This window comes from Ochlerotatus camptorhynchus, unplaced genomic scaffold (genome assembly GCF_037179485.1).
Source record: "Ochlerotatus camptorhynchus isolate MF236.1 unplaced genomic scaffold, CSIRO-AGI_Acam_v1.1 ptg000284l, whole genome shotgun sequence".
Taxonomy (NCBI): Eukaryota; Metazoa; Arthropoda; class Insecta; order Diptera; family Culicidae; genus Ochlerotatus; species Ochlerotatus camptorhynchus.
In genome coordinates, this window is record NW_027040773.1 from 681,425 (window position 1) to 696,809 (window position 15,385).

Sequence of the window (15,385 nt, forward strand, 5' to 3'; positions counted from 1 at the left end):
AGGTCGCGACATTGCCATGTGCGAATGTAATATCTTGAGGGAACAGATGAGTAGCTGTGCGACTGCTAGATGACGATGACGTCGTGGGTGATGATGATGATGACCCAGGGGTTTCTTGCGAAATCAGGATATGACTCGTTGAATGTGCTAACAAGTTGTTTACTGATTTCAGCAGAATGGTGGTGCTACGATGTTTTCCGATGAAATCTAACAGTACGTATAAATTGACGTTGATTAGATTTGAGTAATATAGTCGTGACATTTCTAACGACAAGTGCTTCTGCTGATCCCTTTTATTAAAAGCTGGCTCCTGGTGTCTCAATGGACATGATGGCTCATTTCACCCCGTTTTGCTTGTAAATATTGAAATTTCAAACCAAGTCGGGATGCCTAAAACCTACTGTTTTATCAAGTTTGATGATTTTTCAAAAAATTATATTCGAGTGAAAGTGACGTACAGAGTCATTGTTTACGTTTTAAGTTAGACCTGTCTGGTAGGTAATTTTTTGGACATTATTTGAACTCGTATGATTTTGGTTAGATGCCTAGTTTTTTGCACCTGTCAAAATCAATGAATGATTCTTAGCACTCCACAGTAGAATGGAAATGGGAGAACGTAAATAACATTAGAAAAGAATTGAATGTTCCTGAAACTTTCCAAATGTAGTCTATATTTCCTATAGTGAAGAGATTCTGCTTCCCACAGTCAGGCAGTGAACTGACTGTGTAAATACACATATACCGATAGCGGGGCCTCCCTTAGCTCAGTCGGTAAAGGCGCAGCTACAAAGCAAGATCATGCTGGAGGTGGCTGGGTTCGATTCCCGTTCCAGTCTAGGAATTTTTCGGGTTGGAAATTTTCTCGACTTCCCTGGGCATATAAGTATGATTGGACTTGCCACACAATTATACCAATGCAAAAATGGTACAGGCATCGAAAGCTCTCAATTAATAACTGTGGAAGTGCATCTAGTAGAACACTAAGTTGAGAGCACACAATAAGCTAATATGCGATATGCAATAAGCTTGAAATGCGAAGAAGAAGAAGAAGAAGAAGAAGAAGAAGAAGAAGAAGAAGAAGAAGAAGAAGAAGAAGAAGAACAGATAGATGATGAATGACGCTCATAGTGCCTCAGTAACCGTAAGATGGCGTTTGTTTGTCGGCAGAATCAATAGAATATTCATTGGGTTTCTTTGGGTTCTCTCGAAATGAGCACCAATAAAAAGCCTCTGATTCTGCAAGATTTGTCAACTATGTAATTACTATTATTGAGACTTCAGATAGCCTAGTCGGTATCACAAAGCCGGGGATCGATTCCTGGTCCGGTCGAGGAAATTTTTCGTCTTGAAAATTTTCTCGCGTCTTTCCTGGGCTTAGAATATAATTGTGCAATATTGTGTGGCAAATACAAAAATTCATGCTTTAGTTGGCTCTCAATTAATAGCTTTCAAAGTGCAGATAGTTGCTAGTTGAAAAACGCTCGCTGCAGAAGCTTAAAAACATATAAAAGACACACAAGTAATACCAAAAAAACAAGTTCCCATAATACCATTCCAATACCAAATTCAACAATTTAAATACCTATAAAATACCACACATGTATTCTTTGTATCCAAACATATTTTTTTGTTATTTAAAAAGTATTTTACATGCATTTTTTGGAATTATTTTTTAGTATTTTACCTTTTATGTCAGCCTGATCAACCCCAAATTTTGCACTCAAAAAATTCCACACGTTTGATCAAAGTGTTTAAACACTTGATTTTTAAATGCACAATCACATTTACTTTAAGTGTATTTCACCTTGCTTCAATGTATTATACACGTTAATTTCTAGTGTTTCAAACTTTGAAATGTTGAAAATCTTTCACTATCTACTCAAGTGTATTGCACATTGAATCACACTACTGTTCAAAACAGCTGGATTTGAAGTATTTTGCATTTCAATGCGATGTGAATTGCTTGCTCAGAAAGGTAAACATCGAAAACAAGACTTGTGACATATATGAGAACAAACGTGGCACAGTGAGATCGAACGAAGACTCCAGAAGCAGCATACCCCAACAGTTCATGATCGAATACCAAATTAGACCCATTTAAAAGATATGTGAAAGCTCTGGCCTATGGTAGTTTTGTTTATATAATTGTCTATTTATTTTTAGAGTCGGTGAAGTAGAAGTCGATAAAGTAGAATAATGAAAACAAACTCATTTATCGAAAAAGTGCACATACATCGCATAACCGCCCCATATGGATGGGAAAATAGGATTGATATGCATACAAACAAAGAATGCCATTATGATCAATCCAACTTTTTGATGTACTATTATTACCACCCACCGCGCTATTTGGGGGATTCCTGCATCTAATCTTTTTAGAAAAATAGGTAGCTCCACATGCAACAAGTACCTACAAATGGGTAAGTTTTTTTAGCGTGTTTGAGTTGCCAAAAACTAGGTTAGTGGGAAATGTCCACCTGAGTAAAAGTCGAAAAAATCAGCAAAATTCTCGAAAGAAAGTTGACTTAAATGCATTTTGGTAGAAAGGAGTTGATTTGGGAACGGATTCCGGCATCGTTTTCAGCAGGGAATTTAAAATCAAAATAATGAAATCCTGGGTGGTCAAAATGAGAAAAAATACTCGTTTACACAATTTAGGAAAGCCACACTTCTCGCTGTGAGAAGAACGTTCGATTCAATAGTTCGATAGTTGCTCATAATCGTGCAAGGCATCAAAATTTAAGATGTTTTGAAGCCATGGTAGATGTGAGAGTAATCATTAGACAATTACTGTTCTCAGAATAAATAAAAAATCATTGCATGATGACACCATCAACACACATGGACTTAGGTTTTTTCGGTGGCATCGATATGAGTTTTTGTGATCTTAAAATGATTAGGATTGAAGCCTGAAGTCATCCACTAGCTAGTGCTAATTTTAAACGAGTGTCAACATCGAATATCACTCATTCTGAAAAACGATAATTAAAAATTAAGTTTATTCGTTTCAGATTCTCACCTTGTATACAATCTCCCTGAACTGTCAAAAAGTGAGGTTAAACCATTTCGAACAATGATCTAAAGTGAATTTAAAAAAACGACAGGCTCAAAATGTCCTGATGGATAGGATGACATTAATTTGGCTTCTCATGGTTGTTAACTGCCTTCTGTCAAGACGAACTAATTGTATTGAAATGTCACATATGGTGCAGATTAAGTACAAAATCTGTAGAAAAGATATCAGACAAATTTAGAAGGTTTGTGTTTCCAGCATTTAACTCAAAAAATGACTCCTGTAGGGCTTCAGACAGCCTAATCAGTTAAGGCACGGTGTTAATAACCGGAGAAGGAGGGTTCAATTTCCCTTCTGATCCTGAAAATCAAACGAGTTGGAAATTTTATCGACTTTGTTTGCCACACAATATACAAATTCATGCATTGCCTGACATAATAAGCACTCAATTAATAACTGCGCAAGTGCTTGTAAAAGCACCAAGTTGAGAGCAGGCATAAACTCGCGTCAAAGCGGCAACTCCAGAAAGAAAAAGAAAAGCCGACTCTAGTACAAAAACAAGCTTATTACATATTCTGATTCATTCGAGCTCTGCCCCCCCTCCCCCTAAAACAAATTCAAACAAGTCCACCCCCAGTTTGACCCATTCTCCCGGTGCACGCCCCTGCCAGGCTCTGGTTTCCAAGTAAAGCCAACCGAAGGCACAGAAAAGCAAAGGAAAGATAAATCAACTGTTCTACTGGCTTTCTCGGGATGTCCCACCACAGCTGGGCGCAGCAGCATCCCTCCAATTCCATCCCTCACCCAGCTACCATCGGCTCTATCTATATGGTTGGGTAGCTACCTACGTACTACCACCAACAGAGCGCAAAGGATGAGCAATTCCGAGCGAGGTAGCCTGCAGGCCAAAAGCAATTGTCATGTTATCATCATCTTCTGCTGGGTGGAAAGAGGAAGCGAGGTGGGGCATTAGATGTCGGTCGATAGGCAGGCAGGCAGGCAGGCAGACAAATGAAACCGAACGAGGGATTCATTTAGAAATGCTACGGCTTTGTGGAGGTGTTTGTATTGGTGAGAAGCCAGAAGGGACCTGCCGAAAAATCGAAAGGTTTCCTCCGAGGTGCGTGCGAAAATCGAACAGGATTTCCAATCCGAGGGTAAGCCAAAACGAAGCCATTTTGGAAGGAATATCGAAGCAGGTATCGAAGCTTTCCTCGAGACCCTCATTGCAGAATACCATAATACTGGTCCAAAAATATCAAAGCTAATTACCTTTTACGTGCTAATTCCATTTAGATGATTTTTAGCTGTGTTGAGTATCCAATACTAATTCGGGAAGTTGGTGGTACAGTTGATTGCTTTTCACGTTATCCGAGCCTTTTGTTTTCTCTCTGAATATATCACACTTTGTGGTTTTATGTGGGTTCTCTTCTTCCTTTTTTTGTTGGTGTTGTTGTCGTATAAATAAATAGCTTACAGGCGAGAAAATCGATAGCTCTAAATACAAACTAAAATCGAAAATTTGTACTATTCACTGGCTTTATTGATTTATATTTTCTTTTCTTTTTTGTATATACTGAGATGACGGGAAGGGTTAAAACTTAAAACAGCAATGAACCTCAGAATTTCACAAACTCATAACTTCCACACCGATTGAACCCTTCCTTTGTGATTGTTAATCCTTCGCATGCTATTTCGCTCACTCCTCCACTATCAGGTAGTAGTGTGTATTCTTCACAAAGTCGTAAGCCACATTTCCTCCATGCACTTCACTTGGTTTCCCCGTTTGGTAACAGCTTCTCTCTAACGGGATTCGTCACTCATTACCAACGTGTCTTGGTTATCTTTCGTAATTGTTGTCACAATGTTTTGCTCCAATCACACCAACTTCAAGCTTTCCTCTACCCGATAAAATACTTTTAATGGCATTTGATTGATGGGATTGGCGGACCCCAAGTTTGTGGGGCTGGGGAAATGACTATTTCCTGTTACGTTCCGGAACGAAAACTTCTGAACACATTAAAATTTACGACAATTGGTTTCCAGTGCTTTCTTCACGTCGTCCTTTTTTTTTTGCTAGCTCTCGATGGATCTTCCTTCCTAGGTACTTTTTATTTGTGTTATTCAAACTCACTCTGCACACCCTTCCTTATCTGTGTATATACGTAACACAAGCCACACACAATCCGCGCAAGGATCTTGGGACAAACAACATTCGAAAAACTTCTTTCTTTTTGCGAGCGAACCGCGACGAGTGCTCTCTATTGTGTTTGAAGGTGATTTCTATATATTGCTTCTTTGTACACACTACCCGCCGCGCAATTCGGACGCACACGGTTCTCTGACACAGTGTTTTCTTCGGCGACGACGACACGACACTGACTGACTGACTGACTGACGACGATGACTGTGTGGGGAAGCAGCACTCCACGACTCCACACCAATCAACCAACCGAACCTACAACAACGGCAGGCAGGCTCCTTCTTGCTCTCTCACTATATGGATAGAGGAGACACAGCAGCAGCAACGGCAGAATGAGCGCATATGGCAGAGGGCACAAGGCGAAAAACACGAACAAATCCTTCGATAGCTGCGACGCGACTAAACTTGGCCAGTGGTATCGAGCGTGCTGCTACCCCCAAAGCGGCCAATAACCACCACGTACATGTATGCAGCAAGCAAGCGAGCGAGCGAGCGAGCGAGCGATCGAAGGCTGGGTTGGTTTGCTACCCAACGGATAGGTATGCGATCGAGAGGTGGAAAATTTCCGTGAGCTCTACCAACTGGAGAGTGGGAGAGACTGTGGAAACCATCATGGACGTCCGTTCGCCGACGCTCTCTCAGACCAAAGCGATCTTCTCATCGCGCAGTGCGTTCTTTTCGCTCTCCTCTCTCTCTGGGTTTGTTATAGAACACATTGGTGATTGTTTATGGGAGCGAGCGATGAAGGGAAAACGGGAAAATTGATCTATTCACCTATCAGCTCAGGCTTGAGATTAGCACGGATTTTCATCGGATGGTTTTGATGGAATCCGTTCAATCGACATAGCATAAAGGATTTAGACGCATGTGTTAGCAGTTGTACTTCTCTAGTTCTAGCAGCGTTTCTCAATTGACCATCGGTGGGTCACGGGCTACTTTCAGGGGGTCGCAGCTTTTCAGACAACTTTGACAAATGATTTTAATATTTCATGCAAAATTTATATGAATGTAAAACTATATTGGAATAACCGAAGCTGATTTACAATTACTTTGTAAAGAAATATAATGATTTTTGAAAATTTTAATTTTTTTGTTTGATAGAAAATTAAAACAAAATATCATCATTAATTGTCTTATTTTTAGGACCATGTTGAAGATTCAAGATTATTATAAGAGCAGCAAATGTGAGGCAATATTTTGTAGTGTCAGCCACCTCAGTCAGGAGTACTTCCGAGACTCCATGACTCCAATGGCCTCAGGGTCAGCACGCTTACCGATTGCAATTACGAGGGGCAGGGAATGATCGCATGTAACACACTGAAAAAAACTCCACAAGCACTTCACCGCTCAAGATTAAAGATTTATTTCACTTTCCTGACAACTTTTAGTCTCCCTCTTTTTTTTTTTTTTTTTAACTCTTTATTTGTTCCAAATTCAAAATAAATTACATTTCATTTTAACCTAGGTGCTCCAGTTACTGCAGTAACGTACCAGCCTTAATTGTTATGATATATATCTAAGTGTTTTTACATTGTTCATGTCTTGGCAATTCAGTATTTTAAACAGGTTTTTTAACCTGCATGTCAGTATAACAATTGATATCTTAAAACTAAAAACTAAAACTAAATCTTATCTAAGTATAAAGGGAATTAATCGTTGCAATTGAGGATTGCAACGATTTTTGCCTGAAATTATTAATTATTTTGTTGGACATTTGTGCTAAAGTCTCAACATTCGAAATTCTATGTACTTCGGTTGTACTGTACCAGGGAGGCAACTTCAAAATCATTTTCAGAATTTTGTTCTGAATCCTTTGAAGTGCTTTTTTCCTGGTAGTGCAGCAACTAGACCATATTGGCACAGCGTAAAGCATGGCCGGTCTAAAAACTTGTTTTAATATTAGAAGTTTATTCGTCAGGCAAAGTTTGGATTTTCTGTTTATAAGAGGATACAAACATTTAATATATTTGTTACATTTGGCTTGAATGCCCTCAATGTGATCTTTAAAAGTTAATTTTTGGTCAAGTATTAATCCAAGATATTTCACTTGGTTTGACCAGGAAATTGGAACTCCGTTCATAGTGACTATGTGACTACTACTAGGTTTCAAAAACGAAGCTCTAGGCTTGTGTGGAAATATTATAAGTTGAGTTTTGGAAGCGTTGGGAGAAATCTTCCATTTTTGTAAATAAGAAGAGAAAATATCTAAACTTTTCTGCAGTCTGCTGCAAATAACACGAAGACTTTTTCCTTTAGCGGAAATGCCTGTGTCATCAGCGAACAAAGATTTGTGGCAACCCTGAGGCAAATCAGGGAGGTCCGAAGTGAAAATGTTATACAATATAGGCCCAAGAATGCTACCCTGAGGAACTCCTGCTCTAACAGGTAGTCGATTAGATTTGGAATTTTGATAATTTACCTGCAGAGTTCTGTCAGTTAAATAATTTTGAACTAATTTCATAATATAAAGTGGAAAATTAAACTTTTTCAATTTAGCAATCAAACCTTCATGCCAAACACTGTCGAATGCTTTTTCTATGTCTAGAAGAGCAACTCCAGTTGAGTGGCCTTCAGATTTGTTTGAACGAATTAAATTGGTAACTCTTAAGAGTTGATGAGTAGTTGAATGCCCATGGCGAAATCCAAACTGCTCATCTGCAAAAATTGAGTTCGTATTAATGTGAAGCATCATTCTATTCAAAATTATCTTTTCAAAAAGTTTACTTATTGAAGAAAGCAAACTTATTGGACGGTAGCTAGAAGCTTCAGCTGGATTTTTATCCGGCTTCAAAATTGGAACAACTTTTGCATTTTTCCATTTATCAGGAAAGTATGCCAAATGGAAACATCTGTTAAATAATTTTACCAAGAAAGACAAGGTACTCTCTGGGAGTTTTTTGATGAGGATATAGAAAATTCCATCATCACCTGGAGCTTTCATATTTTGAAACTTTTTAGTTATAGACCTTACTTCGTCCAAATCAGTCCCCCAGGAATCATCAAAAATATTTTCCCGAGAGAAAATATTCAGAAAATCCCCAGCAACCTGATTCTCAATAGGACTAGTAAGACCCAAACTGAAATTATGGGAACTCTCGAATTGCTTAGCAAGTTTCTGAGCTTTTTCCAAATTTGTGATCAAAATTTTACCACCTTCTTTAAGCGCTGGAATAGGCTTTTGAGGTTTTTTCAAAATTTTTGTGAGTTTCCAAAAGGGTTTGGAACTCGGGTCTAATTTAGAAATATTATTTTCAAAAGTTTTGTTCCTCAGGACAGAGAATCGCTTTTTAATTTGTTTTTGCAAATCCCGCCAGATAACTTTCATGGCAGGATCACGTGTTCTTTGATATTGTCTCCTACGGACATTTTTAAGACGGATCAAGAGCTGAAGATCATCGTCTATTATAATTGAATCGAATTTAACCTCGCATTTTGGTACTGAGGCAGCTCTTGCTTCAACTATAGAAGTAGTCAGAGATTCAAGAGCATAATTAATTTCATCTTTGGTTTGCAAAGGAATGTTTGGATCGAAGTTATATTCCATAAATGTTCGATACCGCTCCCAATTAGCTCTATGGTAATTGAAAGTAGAGCTGTTGGGATTAGAAATTATTTCTTGGGATATTTCAAAAGTTACTGGAAGGTGATCAGAACCGAAGTCAGCATGGGTAACCAATTGGCTACAAAGATGACATGAATCAGTTAAGACCAAATCAATAGTTGAGGGATTTCTTGCAGAAGAAAAGCATGTTGGGCTGTTTGGATATTGAATAGTGTAATAACCTGCAGAACAATCATCAAACAGAATATTACCATTGGAATTGCTTTGAACATTATTCCATGAGCGGTGTTTTGAATTAAAATCACCAATAATGAAGAATTTAGACCTATGACGGGTAAGTTTCTGGAGGTCACCCTTGAGAAAATTCTTTTGCTGGCCTACGCATTGGAATGGCAAATAGGCAGCTATAAACGTAAGTTGTCCAAATTTTGTTTCAACAGAAACTCCCAAAGTTTCAAAAACTTTGGTTTCAAATGAAGAAAGAATTTTATGTTTGATTCGTCTATGAATAATGATGGCAACGCCACCACAGGGTCCATCAAGACGATCATTTCTATAAATCAAGTAATTTGCGTCCTTCTTAACCTTATGGGCAGGTTTAAGGAACGTTTCAGTTATAACGGCAATATGCACGTTATGAACTCTCAAAAAGTTAAAAAGCTCGTCTTCATTATCTTTAAGAGATCGAGCATTCCAATTTACAATATTTAATGCTTTAAAATCCATTACTGAATTTTAAAGTCATGACAATATTATTTGCAAATTTTACTCCAGTTTGAATAGCATCAAACATGGAGTTAGATTTAAGCATATCAGAAATCATGTCAATTAATGAATTCTGTAAAAATTCCATTTTGGGGGCAGTAATGCTTCCTAAGTCAAAATTGTCAAAATTTCCGTTAGAACGTTGGTTAGTATTTTGATTTCTACCCGCTGCAATAGCAGCATAGGTAGCTCCATTAACTCGCTGAACATTGTTAGCAGCGAGGGGAGTAGGTACAGATGAAACATTTGAAGCAGGGGAGATATTTGTACCTACGGGTACGAATGTAGAATTTGTTCCTCGCTGACCGTTGTTAACAGCAGAGGAATTTGTACCTGGTCGGAAACGTGGAGTGTTTCCTACCTGACGGTTAGAACGAGATTGTAGGATCGCTTTGCGAGTCTTACATTCCCAAAAATTGGATTTGTGGTTTTCACCACAATTTGAACATTTAAATTTCTTAGGATCTTCCTTCACAGGACAGTCGTCCTTTGCGTGAGAGGAATCACCACAATTCATGCATTTAGCTGGCATGTAGCAATTTTTAGTTCCGTGACCCCATCCCTGGCACTTACGGCACTGGGTGAGGTTTTGGAAATTTCCTCCAGTCTTCCTGAAGTGTTCCCACTTCACTCGGACATGGAGCATAAGGCTAGCTTTTTCTAAGGCCTTAAGGTTGTTTAGTTCACTAGACTTGAAGTGAACTAAATAAAAATCATTAGAAATCCCGTTGCGCGAATCGCCAGGACGGGATTTCATTTTCATTTTGATTACTTGGAGTGGCACAACTCCAAGTAATTTTGCCAGTTCATCTTTGATCTGATCCAGGGATTCACCACTGGGCAGTCCTTTCATGACAACCTTGAACACACGTTCAGTTTTGGTGTCGTAAGTAAAAAATTTGTGCTTCTTCTCAGTAAGATACTTGAGAAGACATTTAAATCCGTCCAAGGTTTCAGCCAATACACGGCATTCACCCCGACGTCCAATTTGTAGTGAAAACTTAACTTTCACGAAATTCAAAAGTTCCAAGCGAAGAGCATGGAAATCGGTAGTGGTTATCACAATAGGGGGAATCTTTTCCTTCTTGGCATTAAGCCGGGAAAGTTTACTAGAATTTTTCATGGATGATGGATCATTCTCATCATCCGTGAGCAAATCAAATTGATTACTCAAATTAATTTCATCAGAAGGGGGGTCAAGAGTTTGCCCCTTTCTTTTGCGTTTAGGCGCCATGGCGGCAGTAAATTTTTATCCAGATCGACTTCCAAGCAGATTACTATAAGAATCTGAAGGATCGAAGAGGAATTTTCCAAATCGATATCCAAGAAGGATTACCTCGGGTAGGGTCCAAACAAGGATCGAAGAGGAATAAGAGTTGAACAAGGTAGAAAATTTTTACAGGTTGAGCACTGAAAAGTGCTGTTTAAATTTGTTGTAGCTTTAGGTAGTAGTAACACTTCCTTCAGCAAAAAGCAAATAGATCCGCACGGCAAGAGAGCACGATGCGGACTGAAGTAGTCTCCCTCTTTTGTTTGACGTCTCCCACTTTCTTACAATCTATCTGACCTGTTTTCTTCGCCGGGCCCCTCGCAACACCTTCACCACGCAGTTTTGTAAGTTGTCACCGTAGTCGACATACTTTCTGTGAAAATCGACTGCCTTTGCTTCCGACACTTGCAAAACAAGCCATCAAATTACAGTACCAAACTAAAACGTCATATGGCAGGCTCTGTCATACGACACTGTTGCCGAAGACCGTCACGAATGTATGTATTTTAGTTTTTCTCATAATAAGAGCTGCTGATGTTGTGCTTGTGTGAATTCTGAAAATGGCAAGCAACGATGTCCTAGTAATAACATTTCCGATCAGAAGTGGTTTAATTTACACCAAATTGAGGAATTAGAACGAAATGACACATGTTTGTGTTGTGTAAGAGAGACGACGGTAGAGCATGAGAGTACGAATAAGAACAGACTGTCGCGCATGACAACGAAGCGAGTGTCGTAAAAACGTCAACAGTTTAAACCCCTGCCACCACGTGTCTTCGATCGTCGACCGTTTGTCCTCGGTCGACGTCCGCTTCCTCTCCACTTCCTCTTCGTGTACCTCCTTCGTGCGCTTGCTGTACGGGGGGGCGATGACGAGCACCAGGTTACACTTCCTGGGCTTATGAGTTGGTGATGAACTCGGGCCAGCAGGCAGTGACGGTGTAACCTTCCGGTACGTCTACCGGAACTTCACTGTGTACAAGTGATCTGTACTAAATTCAGCGGGGTCCTAAAGGTTAAATACATTTGTCATTAGGACCATTTCAACCAAAATGGCAATTAATGCGGTTTACCTGCTGTCCTTGACTCTCTCCTCACACTTTTCACTGTTTCCACTATTGCTTTATGTTTTCACATTGGTTCGCTATTCAAAGTAAATTTAGCTAGCTTGCTTGCTTGATCAACCGTTTTCGCTGGTGGTCTTATGATCAGTGTTTATTAATTTAAAAGTTGAGTGAGTCATTGGGTCACTGCTCCAGGCTGTCGACCAGTGACCCGGGCCATTCGTTATTCATTGCCAGTTTGTCGTGCCCGTTATCCTCCATTCAAAATGGCCATCTCCAACGCCACCCCTCATGGCCTCCCAAAACAGGCAGTTGTTCATCCAACTGGTGGCGGGTTTTGCAATTTTCGGTGGGGTGGATTGTTGTGTTCTACAGTCCTACGTCTGCCTACTAGGGAGTTTGACAACGGAGAACACTGCACAACACTCACGAACATTACCTGCCATTATTTTTTTTACAATTGAACGGAACTAAACACCACGATAATCTAAAAAAATCACGAAACAGAGACACTAGCACTTACAATTTGCTGTTTTTAAGATAATTTTTAGGGTTTTTTAAAACATTTTTTCAACGCCATTTAAACGTTTTGCGTTTGTGATCATCATGGCGTTTTAAGGTTATTTTGGAGTTGAATGTAGGCTCAAGATCACGTTTCTTTTGCTATTTCATCGTTTGATGTGCTTTTATATTTAGTTTCAATAATATTAAGTCGTTTTGAAAGTACTCATGCGTTTCGCTTTCACACCAGAGTCAAGAAAGCAGATACTGTCGATCCAATTTTTACATAGAGTTTCGATATCCAAAAATGAGATTGTGTCAACAATAATGATTAAATAAATTTCTGACACATGCAAGCTGCGCAGGCGCAGATGTAGTGAAGAAATAGATTGAAGCCTATATTCATGGTAGGAACATTGTCGATAATTTGAAAGTCGTAAACGACCACGCTGAAAGGGCTATCCAGCAAATTCATGGTTATAATCGTAATGTAACTCAAAACGAAAAAAGTTTCCAGAATCTTATTGTAAACGTTAACTTCCACAAAAAAAAACCTAACTGACTTGAAGAAAAGTAATATTGTTGATAAGTATTCGTCATAGTGAGGTCATATTCGAGAATTGGATTTTACATTTTCTCATAAATATATCGAACACATTTAATTAATCCTTCTCTCTCTCTCTCTCTCGCTCTCTATCTCTCAAGAATACTGCTTGCGCTAGATCATATTCGTGGGCGTAAGTCCAAACCTGCTATGCCGTATATCTCAAAAATGGCTAAAGATATCGCAAAACGGATAAAATTTTTGTTCTTCAGAGTAACGAAATCACGTGTTTACTGAAAGACGCACTAGACTTGTTGGAAAATTAGCTTCGTTGGATATATTGGACTTAGGTCTCTAGGGCCACCCCTAAATCTTATCGAAAAACGCTCATTTTTGGATACGTTGTTCATTTGGCCCAAGTAATCATTTTACACATGAGAAAACGTGTCCCCGAATGATTTTGAAAAATAAGCCCCACCCTACCGGTCCAGGCAAACCGAGGACTTATCACTATTAACTGACGTAATCTCAAGCCATCGAAACTTCCTCCAAGTACCAAGGCTGCAATGACCCATGGTTATGATTTAACCACCAATCAAAAGATATGGCTATCTACTTTTATTTTAAATAGATAGAAACCCAATTGAACCTGTGGTTGGCCAGCCAGAACGGGAAAACCCGGAAAAGTCCCGAGCAAAATGCATGTCGATTCATGTTGACATGACTGGTTCTCAGCAATTTGGTTACCACATGTTAAGATTGAGCCACTACTTGAAAAGTATGACTATCTACTTTCAAACGGAACAGACAAGGAACCGATTGGAGTTGTGGGTGGCCAATCGGAACGATAAAATGCGTGAAAGGTGGCTCTGTGGAAATTCGGATTCACCGGGAAAATGGTCAATTCTGAAAAGTAGACCTAGAGATCCGCGATTGTTTTCTAAATTCCATACAATCATGAGCATAGAGGAAATATACTATCACCATATCGGTTTTGCAAACACGTGGCCAGAAAACGGTCCTCTGGATATCCGGAATGACCGGGAAAATGGTCAATTCCAGAAAGTAGAACTAGAGATCCGCGATTTAGTCAATTCTTAAAAGTTGACCTGGAGATCCGTGAGTTTTTAGAAAATGTGAAGAACCCTTAGTTGCGAAGATATATGTCAGTGATTTGGTCCCACAGGGCTTATTGAATGCCCTTTTAGATATCCGGATTCACCGGGAAAATGGTCAATTCCGGAAAGTAGACCTACACACTTAGAAATAACTATTTTTACACGAGACTTAATCCATCTTTGACGTAAATTATGGAACGTAAACAAACATGTCATGTAAAATTAAGCGTTTCCAAACCGAAACATACGCAACTCGACGAAAAGTACGCTTGATTGAATTGATTTTCTCGTTTCTTTCAACTGATTCTTATGTCATTTGGGCCGCTTGCATGTGTCGGTCTCAGGGCACGGAAATTTACATGACTTTTTCGTAGTGTGTAGTGATCCGCGATTTTTTTTTTATAAATTTCATACAATCATGAGCATAGAGGAAATAAACCTTCACCATATTGATTCTGCAAGCAAGTGGTCAGAAAACGGTACTATGGATATCCGGAGTCACCGGGAAAATAGTTAATGTTGGTAGAATATAGGGTCAATGCGGTAAATGTCGCTCGCACGAACATACCGGCCCGCCAAAACCAATGATTTTAATATAATTTGATGGCTTCTATGATCTGGAAATGACTATTGGCAGTGTAAACGTGATGGAAAACAACAAAGATGCTGCTCATTGTAGGCTGCAGGCGAAAAGGTGCATTGTTGTTTGATACGATTATAATCAATGTTTCGTCCAATGGCTGATCAGGACCCTACGTTGTGTGTTTTACTTGTTTCTTCTTTCGGATTGGATTGACACTCTTCCATAATCAATATCCATATAGAGCGCCTAACTTCCAATTCGGGATATCATCCCAACTCTATGTGGTATGATAGCACTGATATCGTTAGTTTTCCTGCTCGGGACTCAATGTTACGCTCCTGAACGATTGCTTCGCCAACGGAACTTTTTACTGCTTGAGTCCAGGAACTCCTTGTACGGTCCCCATGATCCTGTTCGCTTCATGTCAGCTAGTTTCAACGAAGTCTACGTCCTCTTCGACTTCAACTCTAATGTGGCAACATTTAAGTGTAGACTGACTATGGTTCGAGTGAGATTCGTTATTGTGATAGGTGAGTAATATTCCATTGCTCTTCAATTGTAATATGCTATCTGTATCTCTTTCTTTTGTTTTGTTTTGACGTAGGACTATTTTTAATTTCTATACTGGGGGTCACATAAAAAAAAAATCAAAATTCAGACATGTAACGAAACATCCCAAACACGGACGCAACGATAGAGCGCAAATCAAACAAACGACACATTGTGCATGCTCACATGAGCGAGCTCAATGCTCGGTTGATC

General features: G+C 39.3%; 1 protein-coding gene across 2 annotated transcripts in view; it reads right to left on the bottom strand.

The window, feature by feature from the left end:
• Positions 1 to 15,385, bottom strand: part of LOC135706563 (protein gustavus-like) — a 417,123-nt gene that overhangs the window by 51,732 nt on the left and 350,006 nt on the right. The window contains exon 1 of one of the 2 annotated variants that reach the window (XM_065228215.1): positions 4,286 to 5,633. The exons of the other annotated variant lie outside the window; for it this stretch is intronic. Coding sequence (XP_065084287.1) covers positions 4,286 to 4,305 — 20 coding nt within the window. The 5' untranslated portion in view covers positions 4,306 to 5,633. Of the gene's footprint in view, positions 1 to 4,285; positions 5,634 to 15,385 lie in introns of those variants that run through there. 2 annotated transcript variants of the gene reach the window in all.